General features: G+C 52.8%; 1 protein-coding gene across 3 annotated transcripts; it reads left to right on the top strand.

Moving 5' to 3' along the window:
- The first annotated feature begins 382 nt into the window (after positions 1-382).
- On the top strand, positions 383-19,693 carry NUP62 (nucleoporin 62). 3 transcript variants are annotated; one of them, XM_078879001.1, is made up of 14 exons: positions 383-777; positions 4,607-4,738; positions 6,898-7,398; positions 8,494-8,624; positions 9,226-9,330; positions 10,138-10,314; positions 11,490-11,633; positions 12,493-12,640; positions 13,124-13,268; positions 13,581-13,630; positions 14,516-14,650; positions 14,929-15,040; positions 16,395-16,461; positions 18,416-19,693. In XM_078879001.1, the coding sequence occupies exons 3-14, from the start codon at positions 6,911-6,913 to the stop codon at positions 18,505-18,507; spliced, it is 1,794 nt and encodes a 597-aa protein (XP_078735127.1). In that variant the 5' UTR covers positions 383-777; positions 4,607-4,738; positions 6,898-6,910; the 3' UTR covers positions 18,508-19,693. The 3 variants fall into 3 exon arrangements, with proteins under 3 accessions (XP_078735127.1, XP_078735124.1, XP_078735126.1); XM_078878998.1 differs by having other exon boundaries at positions 555-777; positions 4,607-4,742; XM_078879000.1 differs by having other exon boundaries at positions 706-777; positions 4,610-4,742.
- The last annotated feature ends 1,400 nt before the right edge of the window (positions 19,694-21,093 follow it).

The following is a 21,093-nucleotide window of genomic DNA, read 5'->3' as shown; positions in this document are numbered from 1 at the left end:
GATGCACTGCCCTCTGCTGCACACTGCATGGCACGTTCATTGCACGGTAATGCCCCTCACCCAGCAGAGCACAATCTCGAGACGCGTCTTCGGGAGCGTGCTACGACTACAATCCATTCACGTGTGAACATTAATTTATAGACACTAATCGACTCTTAACATATAGAGGGCCGCAGAGCTTTGGGCAATTGCTGGCCACCGGCTTAGGGGCCGTCCATACATGACGTCACGCAATTTTGGACGATTTTTGACTCCCCCCCTCCCTCGTCACACGTCGTCACAAAAAGTCAGACCCCCCCCCTCAAATATGACGTCACAAAGCTCTGCCCCCCCCAACCATATTTCCATTTTGAAAATAAAACATGCTTCAAATCGCTTTAAACTATTGTCATTGTAGTGCGTATTTAATGTGGCGCTGCACTCTGATGTTGTAGGAGAAACATCAAAAAGTATATTTAATTAAGTAGAACGTGTTGTCTATAGTTATTTAAAGTTGCGCATTTTTATGTGACCTCACATTTTTCAACCCCCCCCCCCTCTTCACACATCGTCACAAATGTCTGAACCCACCCCCCCTTAGGTGCGTGACGTCATTTATGGACGGCTCCTTACCGCCTGGCTGCTGTCCGTGGTTCCACGGCGATTGTGAACGATGCAATTTGCAAGCACGACGTTAGGATGAAACGAAACAATTCCAGTTTGGCTTCGTGTGCGAGGAAATGGGAGAAGCCGGAGTAATCCCATGTCCGAGCCACCGCACAACATCTGGAGTTCATAGTGAGTCACGCGTACACCACACTCAGCAGGCTGAAAGCTGCTTATCTTGCGAGGTCGGACGCAGTACCCAGGGTGACAATGGTCAGAAACAAACGTGGGCTTGCAAGGCAAGTTCAAGTTTCAAGTTTCATTTATTTGGTATAGCCATGTGAGCCATGCAGCTCTTAAGTCGGGTGCAATCGCAACAAACAAAATATGAACGGAGAACATCTTAAAGCGACGACGCGCAACAGAAACATCCTGGATAAACCAGCAAATCTTCCAAAAAAAAGCGCTGTGTGCAAAAAATCCCAGTGTGATGCAAGTAAAACAATGACAACCATAATACATTTCGATTTAAAGCTTTCGTGAATGCAGGGATTCATATTCTTGTTTTTTTCGGTAAAGTCACGCAGAAGGGAAACAACAAAACAATAAAACCCCCACGACGTCTCGATTGCAACACAAGCAACCATCATCAGGTGTACGCTTCAGGGTGCATTTACCACTAGGGAAAGATTTTGGAAAACGTAAAAAACAAAAATCCACGTTGCAATGTGTTCAAGAGGAAAGTTTCATCGGTGCGTACAACCCGCTCTGACGTGAAACAGAAGAATGGAGGGCAGTGGCAGAGACAAGGGAACGAACGCTGAAAAGTGCGTGCCGGAAACTACACAGAAAGAGGAACGCGTGGTTAGTAGTGTGCGCTTACTAAGGCGCCTTTCACAATGTCTCGAGGCGCACAAGGAGAGAGACAATGCAGAAAGATCCGGGTTGACGACCTAAGAACCCAGAAAGGAACAAAGCGAATTACAACAGAGATTTTTTTTTTAAAGATGGGGTTTTTTTTTAAAAGTCGGGTTCTTGAAGATATCAGCACTGTCCAAGAGACGGGGGAGCCAATACAACGATGCGATAACAGGAAGAGAGAAGATGTTCTCGCAATGGGGTGGGAGTTCATAGCTGTCAACCCATATGGTTTACCCCGTATTCTTGTACAGGGAAATTGAGTTTTCAAATTACGTGTCTTTTTGTTTGTGTTTCTCCCTTGTGATGGGACTTTGTAGGATGAACGTTGGGATGTATAAGGGACACGGGGTGACAAAAGGTCTGAATTCGTCTGTAATAATGTAGGTGCAGTGACATCGCGGGATATCACTGTGCAGTGCCGGCCCTGTAGAGGCACAGCGTGCGATGTAGCGACATCGCAGACACCGCAGTGATGTGGCTGTAGTAGCGGCCCTATAGGGGTTCGGTGAGCGCTGGTTGATAGCGCTAGGTGGCACCATGCTTGGCGTGCAGTGCCAGCCCTACAGGATTGGGTGTGGGAGTGCCACCCGTAGGAATGAGGTTACTAAAGGCCATGGCACTCTGGTTGACCCGGGAGGACACGTGACCAGTTAAGTCTACAAAGGGGCCCCAAGTGGGGGCTAGGGGTGGTCACATGGTCTGGGTCCAGATCCTTCCCGAGGATTCTGGAAGGTGGTCAAGGGCGGAGTCAGCCACGCCGCAGAGAATATAAGCCGGGTCCCCCAGAGGGACCGGGGCTGTTGTTGTTCATCCTGGAAGAAACCTTCGTCTACGTTCTACGTTCTACCGAGTCTCCAACACGTGGACCTGGACCCGAGCTCTGGTCCTGGTCCGTAATAGCGAGTTACGTTGTAATTAGTGTAGTTAGCCTGGTGGTCACCATCATAGGCAGTTACCCCGTGTGTTGGTGTTAAATAAATGTGTTGCCTCCGAGAGTACGTCTGCGACTCACTTGAACTCAACTACATAGGCACTAAATTTTGATTTAAAGCTTTCATGACTGCAGGGATTCACATTCTTGCAGTTGAAACGTCGTGAGAATTTTTATTGTTTTATATTTATATTATTTTGTTATCTCCCTTCTACGTGACTTTACCGAAAGAACCAAGAATACATAGGCACTGATATTGGGTTGACATGTATGCGAGTTAGCACCCCGGCTGCTACATTGGGCACAGTCTGCAACTGCCTTGGACCCATAATTGTTCGGCCTCAGGAATGTGTGTGTGCTCAAGTACTCGAATTAACAACGCCGAATTGTACTTGAATTGTAAATTTTGTCGTGGGTTTACTCTCCAACACACAACTGGTTAGTTCTGTACTAGTAACTAATTGACCACACGTGACAAACCTCTTACTAATTGGCTGTGTCGGGTGGTGGCGGGTTTAACTAAATATTTATATTCACGCTAACCAACCCAAAAAATACCTCGTAGATAATATTTCTGGCGAAAGCCTACATGTTAAATATATTTTTATTAAGTTGGTGATTGGGCCCAGGCATGCATTGCTGTGTGGATTGTGCGGTGACCTCACTACACAGTTCTACCCATAGTGCAGATTTGCCAACAACTTTTAACGATTTTACTTTCAATATAAATTAGTTTATATTGAGTTGCTTTTTTATTGAAGAGTGTATTACACAACAGCCACTGTTGGGAAACTATCCACATGGTAATAAAAAAACTGACATGAAGAAGGGCCATTGCCCGAAACGTCGCCTGTTAGATAATTCTCCTTGAAAGACAACAACAGCAACAGTGTTTTTGACAACAACAAAAAGTGTTCAGTGTTTACAACAAAATGAGCACGCTCCCTTGAATGGCGAATGAGTCGCGTTCTTATTGTTTGGTTCTTTCGGTAAAGTCACGTAGATAGAAAAATAATAAAGCAAATAAAGTTAATAAACCCACTGCGTTGTCGTCGCTTCCTTCGACATTAACATTAGCTGCCCCGCCAATGCTGCTGACACACGTTGGGCTACGCCCATTTTAAACCTTTAACAGTTTGCCTTTAGAGGCTAATCCCCCTTTTCCTGATGACGACCACTTGTGTTGCGATCGAAACGTCGTGGTTTTTATTTTATTAAAAAAAAGTTTATTTTATTTCATTCAGGTTAAGAACCAGGCTACAGTCTATATTATAGACTGCCAGTACGCTCATTCAGTTGAATAACCATTGCTACAGTCTACATCATAGACTGCCAATATGCTCACCAGCTAAAAAAAACGGCTACAGTCTACATTATAGACTGCCAGTACATCCACCGAGGTTAAGAACCAGGCTACAGTCTACATTATAGACTGCCAGTACACTCACCAAACTTAATAACCATCGCTACAGTCTACATTATAGGGGCCGTCCATAAATGACGTCACGCACCTAGGGGGTGGGGGGGGGTCAGACATTTGTGAGATTGTGTGACGAGGGGGGGGGGGTTTGAGAAATGTGACGTCACATCAAAATGCGCAACTTTAAATAAATGTAGACAACACGTTCTACTTAATTAAATAGACTTCTTAATAAATGTTTTCTCCTACAACATCAGAGTGCAGCGCCACATTAAATACGCACTACAATGACAATAGTTTAAAGCGATTCGAAGCATGTTTTATTTTCAAAATGGAAATATGGTTTTGGGAGGGGGGGGGCAGAGCTTTGTGACGTCATATTTGAGGGGGGGGGTCTGACTTTTTGTGACGCCGTGTGACGGGGGGGGGTCAAAAATTGTCCAAAATCGCTTGACGTCATTTATAGACGGCTCCATAGACTACCAGTACACTTTAGAACCAGGCTACAGTCTACATTAGCGTATTTTTTTATTCACTTTTTTTTATTATAATTTTCTATCTGCGTGCCTTTACCGAAAGGTAGAAAAGAAGATGAATTCATGCAGTTACGAAAGTTTTAAGTCCAAATTTGAGTCGCGTTCCCTTGAATGGCGAATGAGGGAGCTGGGAATCAGGTGACGGGTGCCGGGGGGGGGGTTAGGGGTGGGGGGCGGTGATAATCTACGCGCGAATCTCGTGGCGCGAATCAGCAGTTGGGGGCGCGTGGATTTGGCGGCATCGCGTGGTGAAGGCCCGAGGAGAGGAACACCATAGAGAGAGGCGCGGAGTGCAGTACAACTCTTCCGACTCGCTCCAACACTCGCCCCGTCTCTCTCAACCAGGCCGGTACAACTCTCATTCTACAACACTCACCCAGGCGGCTTGAAAACGAATTTCTTTAGAACTGTGTTTAGGTCGTTGTCCTCCCCACCGCACCTCCGATTAGCACGGTTGGCTACGTACGGTGCGAAGGAAGTTTTACATACTACACACGGACTCACGCAGAGACCCATGTAGTCACGCAGAGACCCATGTACTCGCGCAGAGACCCATGTAGTCACGCAGAGACACACGGACTCACGCAGAGACCCATGTACTCACGCAGAGACCCATGTACTCACGCAGAGACCCATGTAGTCACGCAGAGACCCATGGACACTCACAGAGACCCACCGACTCACGCAGAGACCCATGGACTCACGCAGAGACCCATGGACTCACGCAGAGACCCATGGACTCACGCAGAGACCCATAGACTCACGCAGAGACCCATGTACTCACGCAGAGACCCATGTACTCACGCAGAGACCCATGGACTTACGCAGAGACCCACAGACTCACGCAGAGACCCATGTACTCACGCAGAGACCCACAGACTTGCACAGAGAACCATGGACTCACCCGGAGACCCATGTACTCACGCAGAGACCCATGGACTCACGCAGAGACCCACGGACTCACGCAGAAACCCATGTAGTCACGCAGAGACCCATGTACTCACGCAGAGACCCATGGACTCGCGCAGAGACCCATGGACTCGCGCAGAGACCCATGGACTTTGAGCGGAGACCCATGGACTCGCGCAGAGACCCATGTAGTCACGCAGAGACCCATGGACTCACGCAGAGACCCATGTAGTCACGCAGAGACCCATGTAGTCACGCAGAGACCCATGGACTCACGCAGAGACCCATGGACTCACGCAGAAACCCATGTACTCACGCAGAGACCTACGGACTTGCACAGAGAACCAAAGACTCGCACAGAGACTCATAGACTCACACAGACACCCATAGCTTGTTGCCCTTCCCCCGCACCTCCGATTAGCACGGTTGGCTACGTACGGTGCAAAAGAAGTACACACAAATATGCATCTCTCATGAATGCACTTGATTATTCGCTATTCCACAATGGGTAAAGGCGCTGCCCTGCTATTGCTCCACTCGAGGGGGCTCTGGTGGATATTTGGTCTACTCTTCCAGGCTGACCAAGTAGTCTTGGAAGAGGTGGCAGTACCCACACTTTACCCCAGGCACACGTGACGTGCCGATGGACTGTGGTGTACCAATTTAACACGTAGTAGTAGGACTTAAACGACCAATATCCATAATATACGTTTTTTGTTTGGGTTAGATCGTGTAAATATAAATGTGTCGTTAAACCCACCACCACCCGACACAGCCAATTAGTAAGGTTTGTCACGTAAACAAAAGTGGCAATTCGTTACTAGTAATGCACTAACCGGTTGTTGTGTGTTGGAGAGTAAACCCACTATAACATTGACAATTCGAGTACCGTGAAGTTTCGCCTGGATAGGGCGGCGATGGGAACATTTAATAAAAAAAAATGTTCCCACTGTTTGAATTGTTGAGCCGGGAGATGGAATCGAGCCTGCATCCTCTGGATTCCAAGTCCAGTGGGGCTGCTCACCATTACATTACCGGGGCAGTCCCCTTCTAGAGGTTGTCATTCATGGGAGGCGAGAACAAGTAACCCCAGTAGACCCCTTTGCAGATTTCCGAAGAATGTGAATCGGCACCAGCGGTAGAGACATTGTGTTTTGATGGCGGGAGCGGCACGTGATCAACAGTGTCGAAAGCCTTGGACTGATCCGTAGCGATGGCATCAGGAATCTTGGCCTTGGTCCATAGCTGTGTGGTCCATGTGTCGGCTGTAACTTACAACAGGGTTCATACTCTTAGGTTTTTTCGGTAAAGTCACGTAGGAGAAAATAAATAAATAAAGATCATGGTATAAATAGTAATAGAAATAATTATTACTTATTTTTAATATTTTTCTTATTTATTTTTCCCTACGTGACTTTACCGAAAAAACCTAAGAGTATGAATCCTTGCAGTCACGAAAGTTTCAAATCTAGAATTACAACAGGGTGGTTATTGTTGAATGCTTTTCGTGAAACCCAGATTCAAAACCGGTTAATAAATTATCACCAAGCATCAAATGCCATTTAATTTATATCAACTGTATATATTATCCACAGCTCTCGTTCCATCATGAGTTTCGTCTCTGGTGGCACGGGGAACGCCACCGGCTTCTCCTTCGGTGCTCAGCCCGGCGGTGCCGGCGGTGGGTTTTCCTTCGGCGGCGCCGGTGCCCCAACTGCGGCGGCGCCGGGGGCGCAAATGCCGGCCGCCGGTTCGGCCTTCAGCTTCGCCCCGGCCACCGCGGCCGCCCCGGCGCCGTCGTCCGGGTTCTCGTTTGGCGGCGCCGGTGCCGGGACAGGTGCCAACACCGGGTTCTCGTTCGGTCAGTCGGCCATGGGCGCCCCTACCGCCGCAGCTGCCCCTTCAATATCCGCCGCCGCTGCCCCCGCCGCTGCCCCCGCCGCCGCCACGGGGTTCCAGCTTGGGGGAGCACCGGTGGGGATGGCCGCGCCAGGGGGGTTTGCGTTTGGGGCAAGCGGTGCGGCCACCCCGGCCAGCAGCGCCCCGACGACGAGCTTCGGGTTCGGTGGCGGAGCGACGGGCGCCTTCTCATTCAGGTGCCGACGCGGCGAGTGTGTGTGAGAGAGTCTATGAGAGCAGTGTGTTTGTGTGTAGTACAAGTGTGCGTGGACCTGCGTGTCTGCGGTATGTGCAGTGGTTCTCGCACCGCACTACGAACCCGGAAACATAGGTTCAGTTCCAGGCTACAGACAACATCGGTGCCAAATATTCCACTCCGTCCATGGCTTCCCCTAGGTCGACTCGGCGTTAAAGGAATACCTGGCGCAGCGTGTAGTAGACATCTTCACTGGGGAGCCAGGTGTGCTACTGGTCACACCATCCCATCGTAGATGCGCCGTGTTAGCCTTAATAGGTGCTTGCTAACAGCAATTTCCGCAACAGTCTGTCTATGCCACACGGGCATATTTGTCTTTGTTTAAATAAAACTAAGTGTGGTGTGCGCAGTAGCAGGGTGTGTGTGGATGCGGTTTTTAAGCAGTGTGGTACCTGTGATTGTGTCTTTTCCATGCCTAGTGTGTGTGTGTAGTGTGTGTAGTATAGTGTATGTCGTGCGTATGGGTAGCAGTGGTTAGTGCAGCGCACTACAAAACCAGGGGACCCTCGCACGGTCAACATCGAATATCTTAACTGGTCCTGGGCTTCCCCTAGTTTGCCCCAGCCTTAAATGAGCACCTGGTGTCTAAACATGAGCACTGGGGAGACGATGGTGGCCGGGCTTGGTGTTGGCCACACACTCTATCTTGTGCTGTGCCGGCCTTAATAGGTGCTTGCTAACAGTACTTGCCCGCAAAAGCCTGTTAAAGTAGGCTTTCGCGACCAATATCCATAATATAGGTTTTTTTTGGTTAGACCGCGTAAATATCAATGTGTCGTTAAACCCGCCACCACCCGACACGGCCAATTAGTAAGGTTTGTCACGTAAACAGAACATGCCAATTCGTTACTAGTACAGCACACCGGTGTGTTGGAGGGACAATCCACAACATTTACAATCTGGCTGTCCGCCTGATGATGCTAGTTGTAATTACTGGCGAAACGTGGTACTCGGCCTGTTAAAGGCTATGTGGGGGACCTACATCTTTGTTGTAGTGTGTATGAGGTTATAACACTGTGTGTGCGCTGTTGTCCAGTACGCCCACCACCACCACGCAAGGCCTGATGCTGGGAGGAGCCCTGATGGGCGCCAGCTCTCTTGGGGGGCCAGGAGCAGGGGCCTCCGCCGCCAAGCTGCCGTTTAGCTTTGGCGGCGCCACCTCGACCGGTGAGGGGAACTTCGGCCACTGGCACCGCAGTCCGGTGACGGTGGAGCTCGGTCGTGCGGATATCTTAGTAAGCGATTACACGGAGTTGGAGTTTGGCCGCATCTGCGGCACTGAAGGTTTGCGGCTGCGTGCTTGCATTATTTGATTCCGTTACCTTAAATCAACAGGGGAGAGCAGCCTCTGTAGGCCCGACCCTTCTTTAGGCCCCAGCCCTTCCTGATTAGGCCCACATCGTCTCCTCTTCTATCGGCTTTGCGCCTTTCCTTTTGTAGGACACGCCCCTTCTTTGGGGCCCCTCTTTCTGTTTAGGCGCCACCCCTTTACACAGTACTTGGCTAGTTTGGATAGTGATGGGAATTGTGGAAGGTTGGGGGGGAGTGCGCATGCGCAGCAGCAGTGGCAGTGGTGGCCGGGGACAGTCGGGGTATGGGTGGGGCGGCTTCACTATAACAACCAGAATCCCTCTTACAGCGGCAATAAAACGCTAGATTCTAATTTACGTTTACGGCACCGTCCTTGTCGAGCCGATGTTTGTGGGTTCCGTGTTGCCGCCGCCGCGATGTTTCTTGACGCAATCTCCGCTCGCTGCCGCCCACGCAGGCCTGACCCTGGGAGGGGTCGCGGCGCCCACCAGCACGATGGTCCAGAACACCGGCCAGGCCACTGTCGTGTCCTTCGGACAGAAGCCCCTAGGCGGCGCACAAGGTAAGATGGGGCCGGCGGCCGACCGGAATGTGCCGAGGCGGTGTGTCGGATCTCGCAAGCTCGGCGAATATTTTCCCGCGTCGTGCTTGAGTCGTGAACTGAACCACCCCGCGTGTCCGTGGTGGGTGCCAGGTGGCAATGTGGCAAGATGCGTTGTTGCGCTGTACTTCTGTGCTTCCGCGTCTACGCTCGGACCCGCAATTGGCACGGTGAAGTACGGTCAAATAGCCTTCACGACCTGCTCGTCGTGGGTAGGCCATCTTCCAATTGTGGATTGACAAAGGGGCTGTACGTGTTCCCATTGAGTCGTTGCAGAGTGGTGCTGCAGCAGTGTGCACACTGCACATATTCATCATTAGTGGTGATTTTGTGAACCGGTTCTGGGCCTCCCCTAGGTGTGTCGTGATTTGAAGCTTTCGTGACTGCAGGGATCCATACTCTTTGGTTCTTTCGGTAAAGTCACGTAGGTATAAAATAAAATAAATCACGACGTTTCGATGGCAACACAAGCGGTTCCACTGCTGGATTATATTTTTTCCGCTTGAGGACGACCACTTGTGTTGCGTTCGAAACGTCGTGATTTATTTTATTTTATACTTACGTGACTTTATCGAAAGAACCAAAGAGTATAGGTGTGTCGTGTGAACGTTAACGCCGGCGAGGTATGACAGCCAAGTTTGGTTCTGGCCACACCGCCCCGTCGTGCGCCGTGCCAGCCTCAATCAGTGCTCACTCACAGCTCTTGCCGCGACCGCCTGTGTCGGCCACACGGGTGATCTTTTGTCTATTTTGTTGCTCTCTCTCCAGGTACGGGCATGGGTCTGAGTGGCGGACTGAGCATGGGTGGGACCCCGCTCACGTCCGCTGCTGCCGGGTTTGCGCAGGGAGCCCCCCAACTAGCCACGGCTGCCCCCACGGCTGGATTCTCGCTCGGCTTGGGCCTGGCGAAGACCGAGACGACCACCGCACCGACTTCACTCAGCGGTGAGGGTGGTGGGGTCCCCGTGAACCAAGGAGGTAGAGCCGGGGCGGTTATAGCCGATGGGACGATTACTCGATTGATCAAATGGGACGGCCGCGTGACTCAGCAAAAGCGCGCTCGCCGGCTCGTCGGAGAAGCTCGCGGTTGTAATCCGGCAGGCTGTCCTGATTAATGCCGCGGGTGTGTTAACCGTAAAATTATGAACCTTGTGTTTCACGGTGGACGTTCAGGATCCCATGAAGTAATGCGAAGAAGAGTAGGCCATTGTGTGCCCGGCGTCACGATAAAATTTGTCAATGTTGAAAAATTACTTGATTATAAACACGGCAATCCTGAAAGAGTCTGGAGGCTCGGTGAGGCTTCCCTGGGTGAACGAGCGTGAAAATAATAAAAGTGGTCGGCTGCGTTGTTGGTGCTCTCTCAGCCATTCCTTTCCCAACCGTACGTCATCCTGCAGCCAGCCTCTCTTAATTAATTAAGTAAACCTGGTCACTTTGACTCTTTTAGTAACAATTGGGCATGACTGGTCCCTTTGTGTGCAGTTAGTTGTTTTGTCCAGATGTTGCCACTGGGTGGTAGCAGCAGGAGGCACGTGCCGCGTGTGGCCGTAAACAAAACCTGCGCTCGCACCACGTGACGCGATGTCGGGACGGGCCGTGGAAGGCGTCACCGCCGGGTCGCGGGAATAGACTGCGCCGGCTGTGAGAGGGAATAACCCGAAAGATCTGAAAATCTGGCCTAGATACGAAAGTATCATCCGAAACAAACCACCTTAGCTTTGGATTGCTCCGAAATTATGACGTCAGGGGTATTGACGTCACGTGTCATGCATAAGAGTGTTCGTCAGGTGCTGCCGTTTCTTCCCACATGTACACACATTACCTGGCTGACAACACCTTAATATATAGAGGACTGCAGAGCCTAGGCAATTGTTGGCGCCGGCTCACCGTGTGGCTGACGATCCCACTTGTCTGTGGCTGATCGCACTTCCGAGTTGCTCTCCGTCTCTACGAGAGCGAGCGGACACTTTGCGGCGGCGCAGTGTTACGAGTTGACGTTGTTATTCTTCGGCGATGCCAACGGTAGCCTCCGAGCCATGCTCAGGAGTCATGCCGCGGGCAAGTATGGCCGCGCTCGGGCCGCGAGCGGGCCTCACCGGCCCGGCTGTCGCTCGCAGGGACGACCAGAGGATTCTCCCTGGCCGGCGCCGCTGCTGCCGTCGTGGCCCCAAGCGCCACTGCAGCCGCCAGCACCGCAACGTCGGCGTCCTCCTCCTTCGGCTTTGGGACGGCGCCTGCCTCCTGCACGACCGCACAGCAAGGTGGGGCCTGCGCGGGGCACCCATCCGGATGAACGCTTTCGCAACGAAGGTTGAAGGGGCGGATGAATTGGCTATGTCCGTGTGTCTGCAACCTGGAGCCATGGTGACTCTCGTGAAGATGATTATTTTAAAGTAATAATAGTTTACTAATTGAACCTGGAAGCCACACCGAGTCAGAGGGCTCGGTTTTTAGGAGGGTTCCTGCATTGGGTATTTATTTTAATGTATTCAACCGGTTTATGATGAGTGTTTATTATGACAAGTGGGAGGAAACGAGAGCACCCAGAAAGAATCCACTCTGTCCCCTCGCAGATGGAAACATGCTGATTTAGTCCACTTGCTCTACTGCCTATGGCGCCTCCTCAAAACCCTCACATTTGTGCGATCCACCAACCCTGGCCTCCACAGTGCTGGATTGCAAGGCATGCGCCACCACCGGCTGGTGTAAAGTTCTGTCGTTATCAGGGACGAGAGAAATCTTGGCACTGGTATCCCTCATTTGTCTTGGTTCCCCAGTTTTATCCCAGTTGTGCTACCACATCACGAGATGGAGAATCTGTTCAGATATCTCACAGAGGAATTCCCCGTGAAAGCGGATATCATAGAACTACACCTGAGATCAAGTGACCTCTGGTCCACACGGTAGAGGGGCATCACCTTCGACATTTGCCGAAGTTTCGTATTGTCCGTGTTTTTATGTTATCCTTGCCATCCTTTCCCCCCTGATCATTCCGGATTACGGAGGAGTTGCCTGTGGGGACGATCTTTCAGACGGCACAGCGACTGCCGTTCGCAGCGAGGCGTGCCTAGGCGCGCACGGCGTTAACGCGTGGCATTTCTCGGTTGTTGTTCTCGACAGTGGCGGGCGCGGCAGGCGCCGGGCTGGCGTCCTTCGCTGGATTTAAACCGCCCTCTGCCGCCACCGCCACCAGCGCCGCCGCCAGCGTCTCAGCCGCCCCGGCCACAAGCTCCGCCAGTGTGGTGCCGGTCAGCACCACCGCCACCAGGTAACAGCACCCGCCCCGCGAGGAGCGCGAGGGTGTGACCTCCTGATGCGTGCGGGGAATCGCTCGTGCCGTGCGGAGTCCGGGGTTACCCAGCCGCTCCACCGCTCGATCGTCGCCGCTTCATCCAGCCCACACGGCCTTGTCGCTCCACCGTGCAGCCGTGCTAAGGGACCGTCCTCAACAGTGTGAAGGGGTGGCCAGCTCCACAGTCGAAATACTCATGGATCTGTTTCGGTCTACGTAATTCTACGTGATTTATACGTCTCTGTGTGAACGTACGGGTCTCTGTGTGAATCGGCGGGTCTCTGTGAGTCTATGGGGTCTGTGTGAGTCTACGTCTCTGTGAATTTGCGGGTCTCTGTGTAAATTTGAGGGTCTCTGTGTGAGTGTGGGGTTTGTGCGAGTCTCCGTCTCCGTGTGAATCTGCGCGGTGGCGCTGCAGCGCCGCATCTCACCGCACCATCTGCCACCCTCCCCCCGCAGTGCGGCACCCTCGCTATCGTTCGGGCAACTGGAGGAGCTGCTGAACAAGTGGGGCTCGGACCTGGAGGAACAGGAGAAGCATTTCCTGCACCAGGCGACGCAGGTCAACGCGTGGGACCGCACGCTCATCGAGAACGGGGACATGGTGAGCGCCGCTCGTGGCGGCCCGCGGCGCCGCAGGCACGGTGCAGCAGGCACGGTGCAGCAGGCACGGTGCAGCAGGCACGGTGCAGCAGGCACGGTGCAGCAGGCACGGTGCAGCAGGCACGGTGCAGCAGGCACGGTGCAGCAGGCACGGTGCAGCAGGCACGGTGCAGCAGGCACGGTGCAGCGACCGTGACTCGCGCAGAGGGCCGCAGACTCGCGTAGAGACTTTGTGCGCGATGCCCATTGTGGAATATGCCCCAAACTGGAGTTGAATTCACATCGCGTCTCGTGCTCCCTGGGTTCTGTGCAGATCACGTCTCTGCACAAGGACGTGGAGAAAGTGAAGCTGGATCAGAAGAGGTGAGCGCTGCTTTTGCACCTGCGCAGGGTCTTGTTCTGTTTATCTGCACGCAGCGCCGTTGATGCAGATTGCTTCTCAAAGCGCTGTCGATTTCGGCACGCGCGCAGGCGTGGGAAACCAAAGACCGAGCGAGAAGGAGGCAGCCTGAACTGGCACCAGCAATGGCCTAAGCTCTGTGGTCCGATCTTGCCATGTTTTGCCAACTCCATTAATGGGTTGTTTATTCATATGGGAGGAAGTTTCACGAGTGAGTGAGCGTGTGTGCGATCCACCAACTCTTGCTGCCTCCACACTTATGGGGTCGCAGGCCACCAGCGCCTGGGGTGCAGGGGTTAGTTGACCACACAGGGTGTGTCCACTACAGTTCCCAAAGATATATTTAAGACAAAGATCCCCCCCCCGTACAGCCTCAAACACGAAGGCTATATGCGGGAACTTTGTCTTCATGTATCTTAGGGAAACATAGTGCAGTGGTTAGTGCACTACACTACGAACTCAGCGACCCAAGTTCAATTCCCACTCACGATCAACGTCAGTGGCAAATATCTGGACTGGTTATGGACCTCTCCCAGGTCGGCTCGGGCCAGAAATGAGTACCTGGTGCAGTGTATAAACAGCATTGGTGAGACAAAGACAGATGGGCGTGGTGCTAGCCATCCACCTCTGTGCCATGCTGACCATAGGTGCTCACGAACAGCAGTTACCCCATCAGTCTGTTGAAGGCTATATGGCTAATCATTGTCCTATGTATGTTGAACTTTTACACCGTAATTAGCCAACTGTGCGCGCCTCACATCCCTGCGAGCGACGTCGTGCCGTGGTAACGTCGTGAGCGCGCACGACCCCTCCTCTACGTGCCGCCCACTCCCCCCACCCCCTCCCAGGCTGGACCAAGAGCTGGACTTCATCCTGTCCCAGCAGCGCGAGCTGGAGGATCTGCTGGTGCCACTCGAGGACTCCGTGAAGGAGCAAACGGGGACGATCTACATGCAGCACGCGGACGAGGAGCGCCAGCACACGTACGCACGCACGCACGCACGCACGCGGAGGGAGAACTGGCACGTGTACACACAGAGACAGCACGCACACCGAGCCGGCACACGTAAGCACGCCCGCGCTGACCCTGCGGGGTTAAACACCACGGTCAAGGTTGGTGGACGGCTTCAGAAGCCCCGTGAAGGCCACGTGCCGATGCGTTGTGGAGCTGTTGGTGACGGTGCGACCCCGTGACCCCAGCCACGTCGACGCATTGTCAGTTATCGCTGCGACCCCGTGACCCCGTCGCCCGTGCGCGCAGGTACAAGTTGGCCGAGAACATCGACGCGCAGCTCAAGAGGATGGCCCAGGACCTCAAGGAGATCATCGAGCACATCAACACCTCGAGCAGCTCGCACAACTCCACCGACCCCGTGAGTCACCCCCCCCCCTCCCCCGCGTTCTCGCTACAGGCCCCTGCGCGGTCGAGCCGTCCGCTTAACCCTTGGCGAACGGGAGCCTCGGTCGGAGGGCTTCGTGGGGGAATCTGTCACGAGAGGCGGTGGATGTGCGGAGAGCAGACGTCCCGTTTTCCGCTCGTCGTGAAGTAGAGTCGAGGCGCAGCATTAACCCCGCAACGCGCTCTGCCGCTGGAAGTGCCGTGGAAGTTTGTGCCAAAATTAGGTGGGGAACCGAATTTTACCGTGTGAAAAATAAAAGGTTTAACCCTTTCTGGCAAGAAGACAGCAGGTGTTAAGATGCTCAGACAGCCAAATATAAACCTTTTGCAAGGAATCAAGTCTGCATTACCCACATGTATCTTCATCATGGGACCTCCTATGCCAGTACCAAAATATACTAATAGGGGTTTTCCCCTTTTTTCTGGCAACAAAGCTGATACCTTTTGCAATGAATCATGCTTACATTAACCACAATACTTGCAGTCAAATGCAAACAAAAAACAATACTCTGATAATTTGTTTGCATTTGACTGCAAGTATTGTGGTTAATGTAAGCATGATTCCTTGCAAAAGGTATCAGTTTTGTTGCCAGAAAAAAGGGGAAAACCCCTATTAGTATACCCACACGTACTTGTGGTGAACATGCTAACAAGCATGCTCTGATAATTATGTATGCGTTGTTTTTTAATTTGATTGGCCTACATCAGAGACGGCCTTCTCTATGGCCCTGTCTCACCAGCGTCAGACCAGAGGACAACGCCATTATCAGAACACGTTTGTTTGCATGTTTTGCCACAAGTACGTGTGGTTCATGCAGATTTGATTCATTGCAAAAGGTTTCTATTTGGTGTTTGAACATCTTAACACCATAATAATAGGGTTTTTCCCCTTTTTTCTGGCAACAAAACTGAAACCTTTTTACAAGGATTCATGTCTGCATTAACCACAATACATGCAGTCAAATGCAAACAAAAACACACTATGTGGTTAATGCAGACATGAATCCTTGTAAAAAGGTTTCAGTTTTGTTGCCAGAAAAAAGGGGAAAAACCCTATTTTATTTTTGTACTGGCAAAGGAGGTCTAATGATGTAGATCTTAACACCAGTTTTATTTCCATAAAGGGTAAAACCTATTCGTATTATTCATACTTTGATGCTGGCAAAAAAAGGTCCCATCAAATTTGACTTTAATGGGATTTTTTTGTGCAGCCATTGGCGACCGGGTTGAGACCATCAACTCACTGCGTCGTCAGTTCCGCCGTCCGCTCGGGATCCGTTTCATTGTGAGTGAAAATCCGCGTGTGGTTTCCCCTCCCTTGCCTCCAGCTGCAGCAAATCTGCAAGATCCTGAACGCGCACATGGACTCTCTGCAGTGGATTGACCAGAACACAGGTGGGGCCAGCACGGGTCACAACTCGCTCACCATGCCAGCACGCCACACACAGACCTCACTCGCTCACCATGCCAACACGCTACACACAGACCTCACTCGCTCACCATGCCAGCACGCCACACACAGACCTCACTCGCTCACCATGCCAACACGCCACACACAGACCTCACTCGCTCACCATGCCAACACGCCACACACAGACCTCACTCGCTCACTGTGCCAACACGCCACACACAGAGCTCACTCACTCACCATGCCAACACACCACACACAGAGCTCACTCACTCACCATGCCAACACACCACACACAGACCTCACTCACTCACCATGCCAACACGCCACACACCTCACTCACTCACCATGCCAACACGCCACACACAGACCTCACACACTCACCATGCCAACACACCACACACATACCTCACTCACTCACCATGCCAACACGGCACACACAGACCTCACTCGCTCACCATGCCAACACGCCACACACAGATCTCACTCGCTCACCATGCCAGCACGCCACACACAGACCTCACTTACTCACCATGCCAACACGTCACACACAGACCTCACTCGCTCACCATGCCAACACGCCACACACAGACCTCACTCGCTCACCATGCCAACACGCCACACAGACCTCACTCGCTCACCATGCCAGCACGCCACACACAGACCTCACTCGCTCACCATGCCAGCACGCCACACACAGATCTCACTCGCTCACCGTGCCAACACGCCACACACAGAGCTCACTCACTCACCATGCCAACACGCCACACACAGATCTCACTCGCTCACCATGCCAGCACGCCACACACAGACCTCACTCACTCACCATGCCAACACGTCACACACAGACCTCACTCACTCACCATGCCAACACGCCACACACAGACCTCACTCGCTCACCATGCCAACACGCCACACACAGACCTCACTCGCTCACCATGCCAGCACGCCACACACAGATCTCACTCGCTCACCATGCCAGCACGCCACACACAGACCTCACTCACTCACCATGCCAACACGCCACACACAGACCTCACTCGCTCACCATGCCAACACGCCACACACAGACCTCACTCGCTCACCATGCCAACATGCCACACACAGACCTCACTCGCTCACCATGCCAGCACGCCACACACAGATCTCACTCGCTCACCATGCCAGCACGCCACACACAGACCTCACTCACTCACCATGCCAGCACGCCACACACAGACCTCACTCACTCACCATGCCAACACGCCACACACAGACCTCACTCGCTCACCATGCCAACACGCCACACACAGACCTCACTCGCTCACCATGCCAACACGCCACACACAGACCTCACTCGCTCACCATTCCAGCACGCCACACACAGACCTCACTCGCTCGCCATTCCAGCACGCCACACACAGACCTCACTCGCGCACCATGCCAGCACGCCACACACACACCTCACTCACTCACCATTCCAGCACACCACACACAGACCTCACTCGCTCGCCATTCCAGCATGCCACACACACACCTCACTCACTCATCATTCCAGCACGCCACACACAGACCTCACTCGCTCGCCATTCCAGCATGCCACACACACACCTCACTCACTCACCATTCCAGCACACCACACACAGACCTCACTCGCTCGCCATTCCAGCACGCCACACACACACCTCACTCACTCATCATTCCAGCACGCCACACACAGACCTCACTCGCTCGCCATTCCAGCATGCCACACACAGACCTCACTCGCTCACCATTCCAGCACGCCACACACAGACCTCACTCGCGCACCATGCCAACACGCCACACACAGACCTCACTCGCTCACCATTCCAGCACGCCACTCACACAACTCGCTCGCCGTGCCAGCACACCTCGTACACACCTGCGAGTGTTGTTTGTGACTGCGTTTGTAACCGTATGACCATGCGTGTGCGGGTGCAGTCTTTCTGCAGAAGAAGGTGGACGAGGTGGCCAAGCAGTTTGAGACGCAGAGGAAGGAGCAGGAGCATCCGTACCGCCTGGGCCTCAACTGATTCTGGCCACAGTCCGCCGACAGACCCCCGTAACCCGCCGATAGGAGCGATCGGCCGCTCGGCCAGTTTTCTGTGGCTTAAGCCGTTCGCACAACTACCGCCTGCAAAACATTCCATCTGCATCCACGTAATAGTCTTGCTTTCGGTTCCTTGTCTTGCGTTGAGACTGCCCTTGTCGATGCCACTCACTCCTTCGTCCTGATGCTCGGTGGTCGGCTACTTGTGGGCCATATTAATCTTTTTGTTTTTGATGGAAGTGAATTATTTCTGCCCAAGGTCCCCGTGTAAAGTTCACCTGTGAGACGGAATGAGTCTCTCGGATAGTTAAATGAGATTAGAATTGGAAACGTCGTCGCCTGAGCGCTGTGGGTGTGGTGAAGCCGCACTCGAGTGTATGTGTGTGTGTAAGTGACAAAGGCTACACGGGGGATCTTTGTCTTTGTAATCAACAGAGTCAAAGATCCCCGTTAATAGCCTTTACAGACCGTTGGGGGAAATTGCTGTTAGTGAGTGACACCGATGAAGGCCGGCACGGCACACGAGGGGGTGGGTGGCCAACACCACGCCCGGTCGCCTTCGTCTCCCTAGTGGCGATGTTTTACACACCGCACCAGGTACTCATTCGAGGCCGAGTCGACCTAGGGGAGGCCCAGGACCGGTTTAGATAATCGTCACTGGTGTTTTAGACACGAGGAGCGATGTACCTGCTGGTGCCACCCTGGCGTTGTCGGTGTCCACAGCTGAAGCTGAACTGCGCCGGCCCTCACGGTGACTTGGTAACGGCCTCCACGTCCCAGTGGTCGCAAACGGGTTTTGATTCCTTACCTGTACCCGGCCGCACCATGGTCGCAAATGTGTACCCGTACTCGGCCGGGTACGGGTACCCGTTCCCTACCCGTACCCTACCCGAAATGAGTGACAAACAGTTACTCACCAGTGACTCACTGCCTACCCGTACCCGGCCGCACCAGGGTTGCAAACGGCTACCCGTACCTGGCCGGGTACGGGTAGCCGGGTATCGGGTAGGGTACGGGTATTGGGTACCCGGTTGCGACCTCTGCCACGTCCTGCCCAGTGGTGCAGCAATACTCAGGGCACCCCCATCCTCCACGGCCTGTACCGCGTGGAATATTAAAATGTCACTACGTTTTGGATTTCTCAAAGTATTGAGCCCTGTAAAGGTAATAAAGAGTGTTATGGTAAGCTATGGCTCGTGTGCGCTGCAATCTCTTTCCCTCGCGTTGCGTGTCATCTGCTGGGTGTGCCCAGCGACAAATATCCGTCTGGCGCCGGGGACCAAGAAGAGAAATGGCCGAGGTTGAAGAAAACGTTCACGAGCAGCTTGGCGAGGATCCCTCCACGAACACCACCCAGCCATGGGGGGTGGGTCACTGCCAGTACCCCCTGCTGCCTCGCAAGCAGCGGGCGGCTGCCTCGCGACGGATCCGCACCGACCATGGCACGTGCAGTCACTCGCGTGCCCCGCCACTCGAAAATAAAATAGAGACGGCCTGCGAACGGTGGAACACATCGCGAGCTGGCCTCTGTCTATAGGTATCTACCTATAGGGTTCTGTGTCTATAGGTCTCTGTCTATAGGGTTCTGAGTCTATAGGGCTCTGTGTCTATAGGGCCTCTGTGTCTATAGGGCTCTGTGTCTATAGGGCTCTTGAGTCTATAGGGCTCAGTCTATAGCTCTCTGGAGTCTATACGTCGCCAAGTCTCTTTGTCTCTGTGTGAGTCTAGGTCTGTGAGTATAGGTTTGAGTCGAAAGGTCTCTTGGTCTCTGAGTTTATAGCTCACTGAGTCTATAGGTTTGAGTTTATAGCTCTCAGCCTATAGGTTTCTGAGTCTATAGGTCTCAGATTCTGCGGGTCCCTGTGTGAACTAATTAACGCTCCAAGAGCACGAGTGGTGAAGGTCCAGTGGCAGCGCGCTCGCCGTTATTTTGCAGAGGTGCACGGTTCGAATCCAGTGACCGCCCTGATTAACGCTGCGGGGTATAACTGATAATACGACGCGCCGTCTATGTCACTCGCAGTGGACATTGCAGTGCCGTGCACCCAACGAGATCCCCCTAGAGACGCAAAACAATACATAGAGGTGGTATTGGACACCACTGTCGTCCGTGCTCCTTCAACGGAGGAGGTGGGGGGTGGGGATAGCAAAAAGTTGACGAGCTCTCTGCTGAAGCCCTCTCGCGGCGAGCTGAAGAACCTTGACATTTACACCGACCACGCGGGCGACGTCGCCGCCGGCGGCGTCACGCGCTCGGATGATCGTGTCGCCCACTCCGAGTGCTGCACACCCGAGTTTTGTGGATGATGTAGCTGGCGAAAATGATGTTGCTGCTGATGATGATGTAGCTGCTGCTGATAATGATGTAGCTGCTGATGATGATGTAGCTGCTGCTGCTGCTGCTGCTGATGTAGCTGCTGCTGATGATGATTATGTAGCTGCTGATGATGATGATGTAGCTGCTGATGATGATGATGTAGCTGCAGATGATGATGATGTAGCTGGTGAAGATGATGTAGCTAGTGAAGATGATGTAGCTGCTGCTGATGATGTAGCTGCAGATGATGAT

Source organism: Lampetra fluviatilis, chromosome 52 (assembly GCF_964198595.1).
Source record: "Lampetra fluviatilis chromosome 52, kcLamFluv1.1, whole genome shotgun sequence".
Classification (NCBI taxonomy): domain Eukaryota; kingdom Metazoa; phylum Chordata; class Hyperoartia; order Petromyzontiformes; family Petromyzontidae; genus Lampetra; species Lampetra fluviatilis.
Note: the sequence above shows the minus strand (reverse complement) of the source record. Positions and strands in the feature narration are given on the sequence as shown.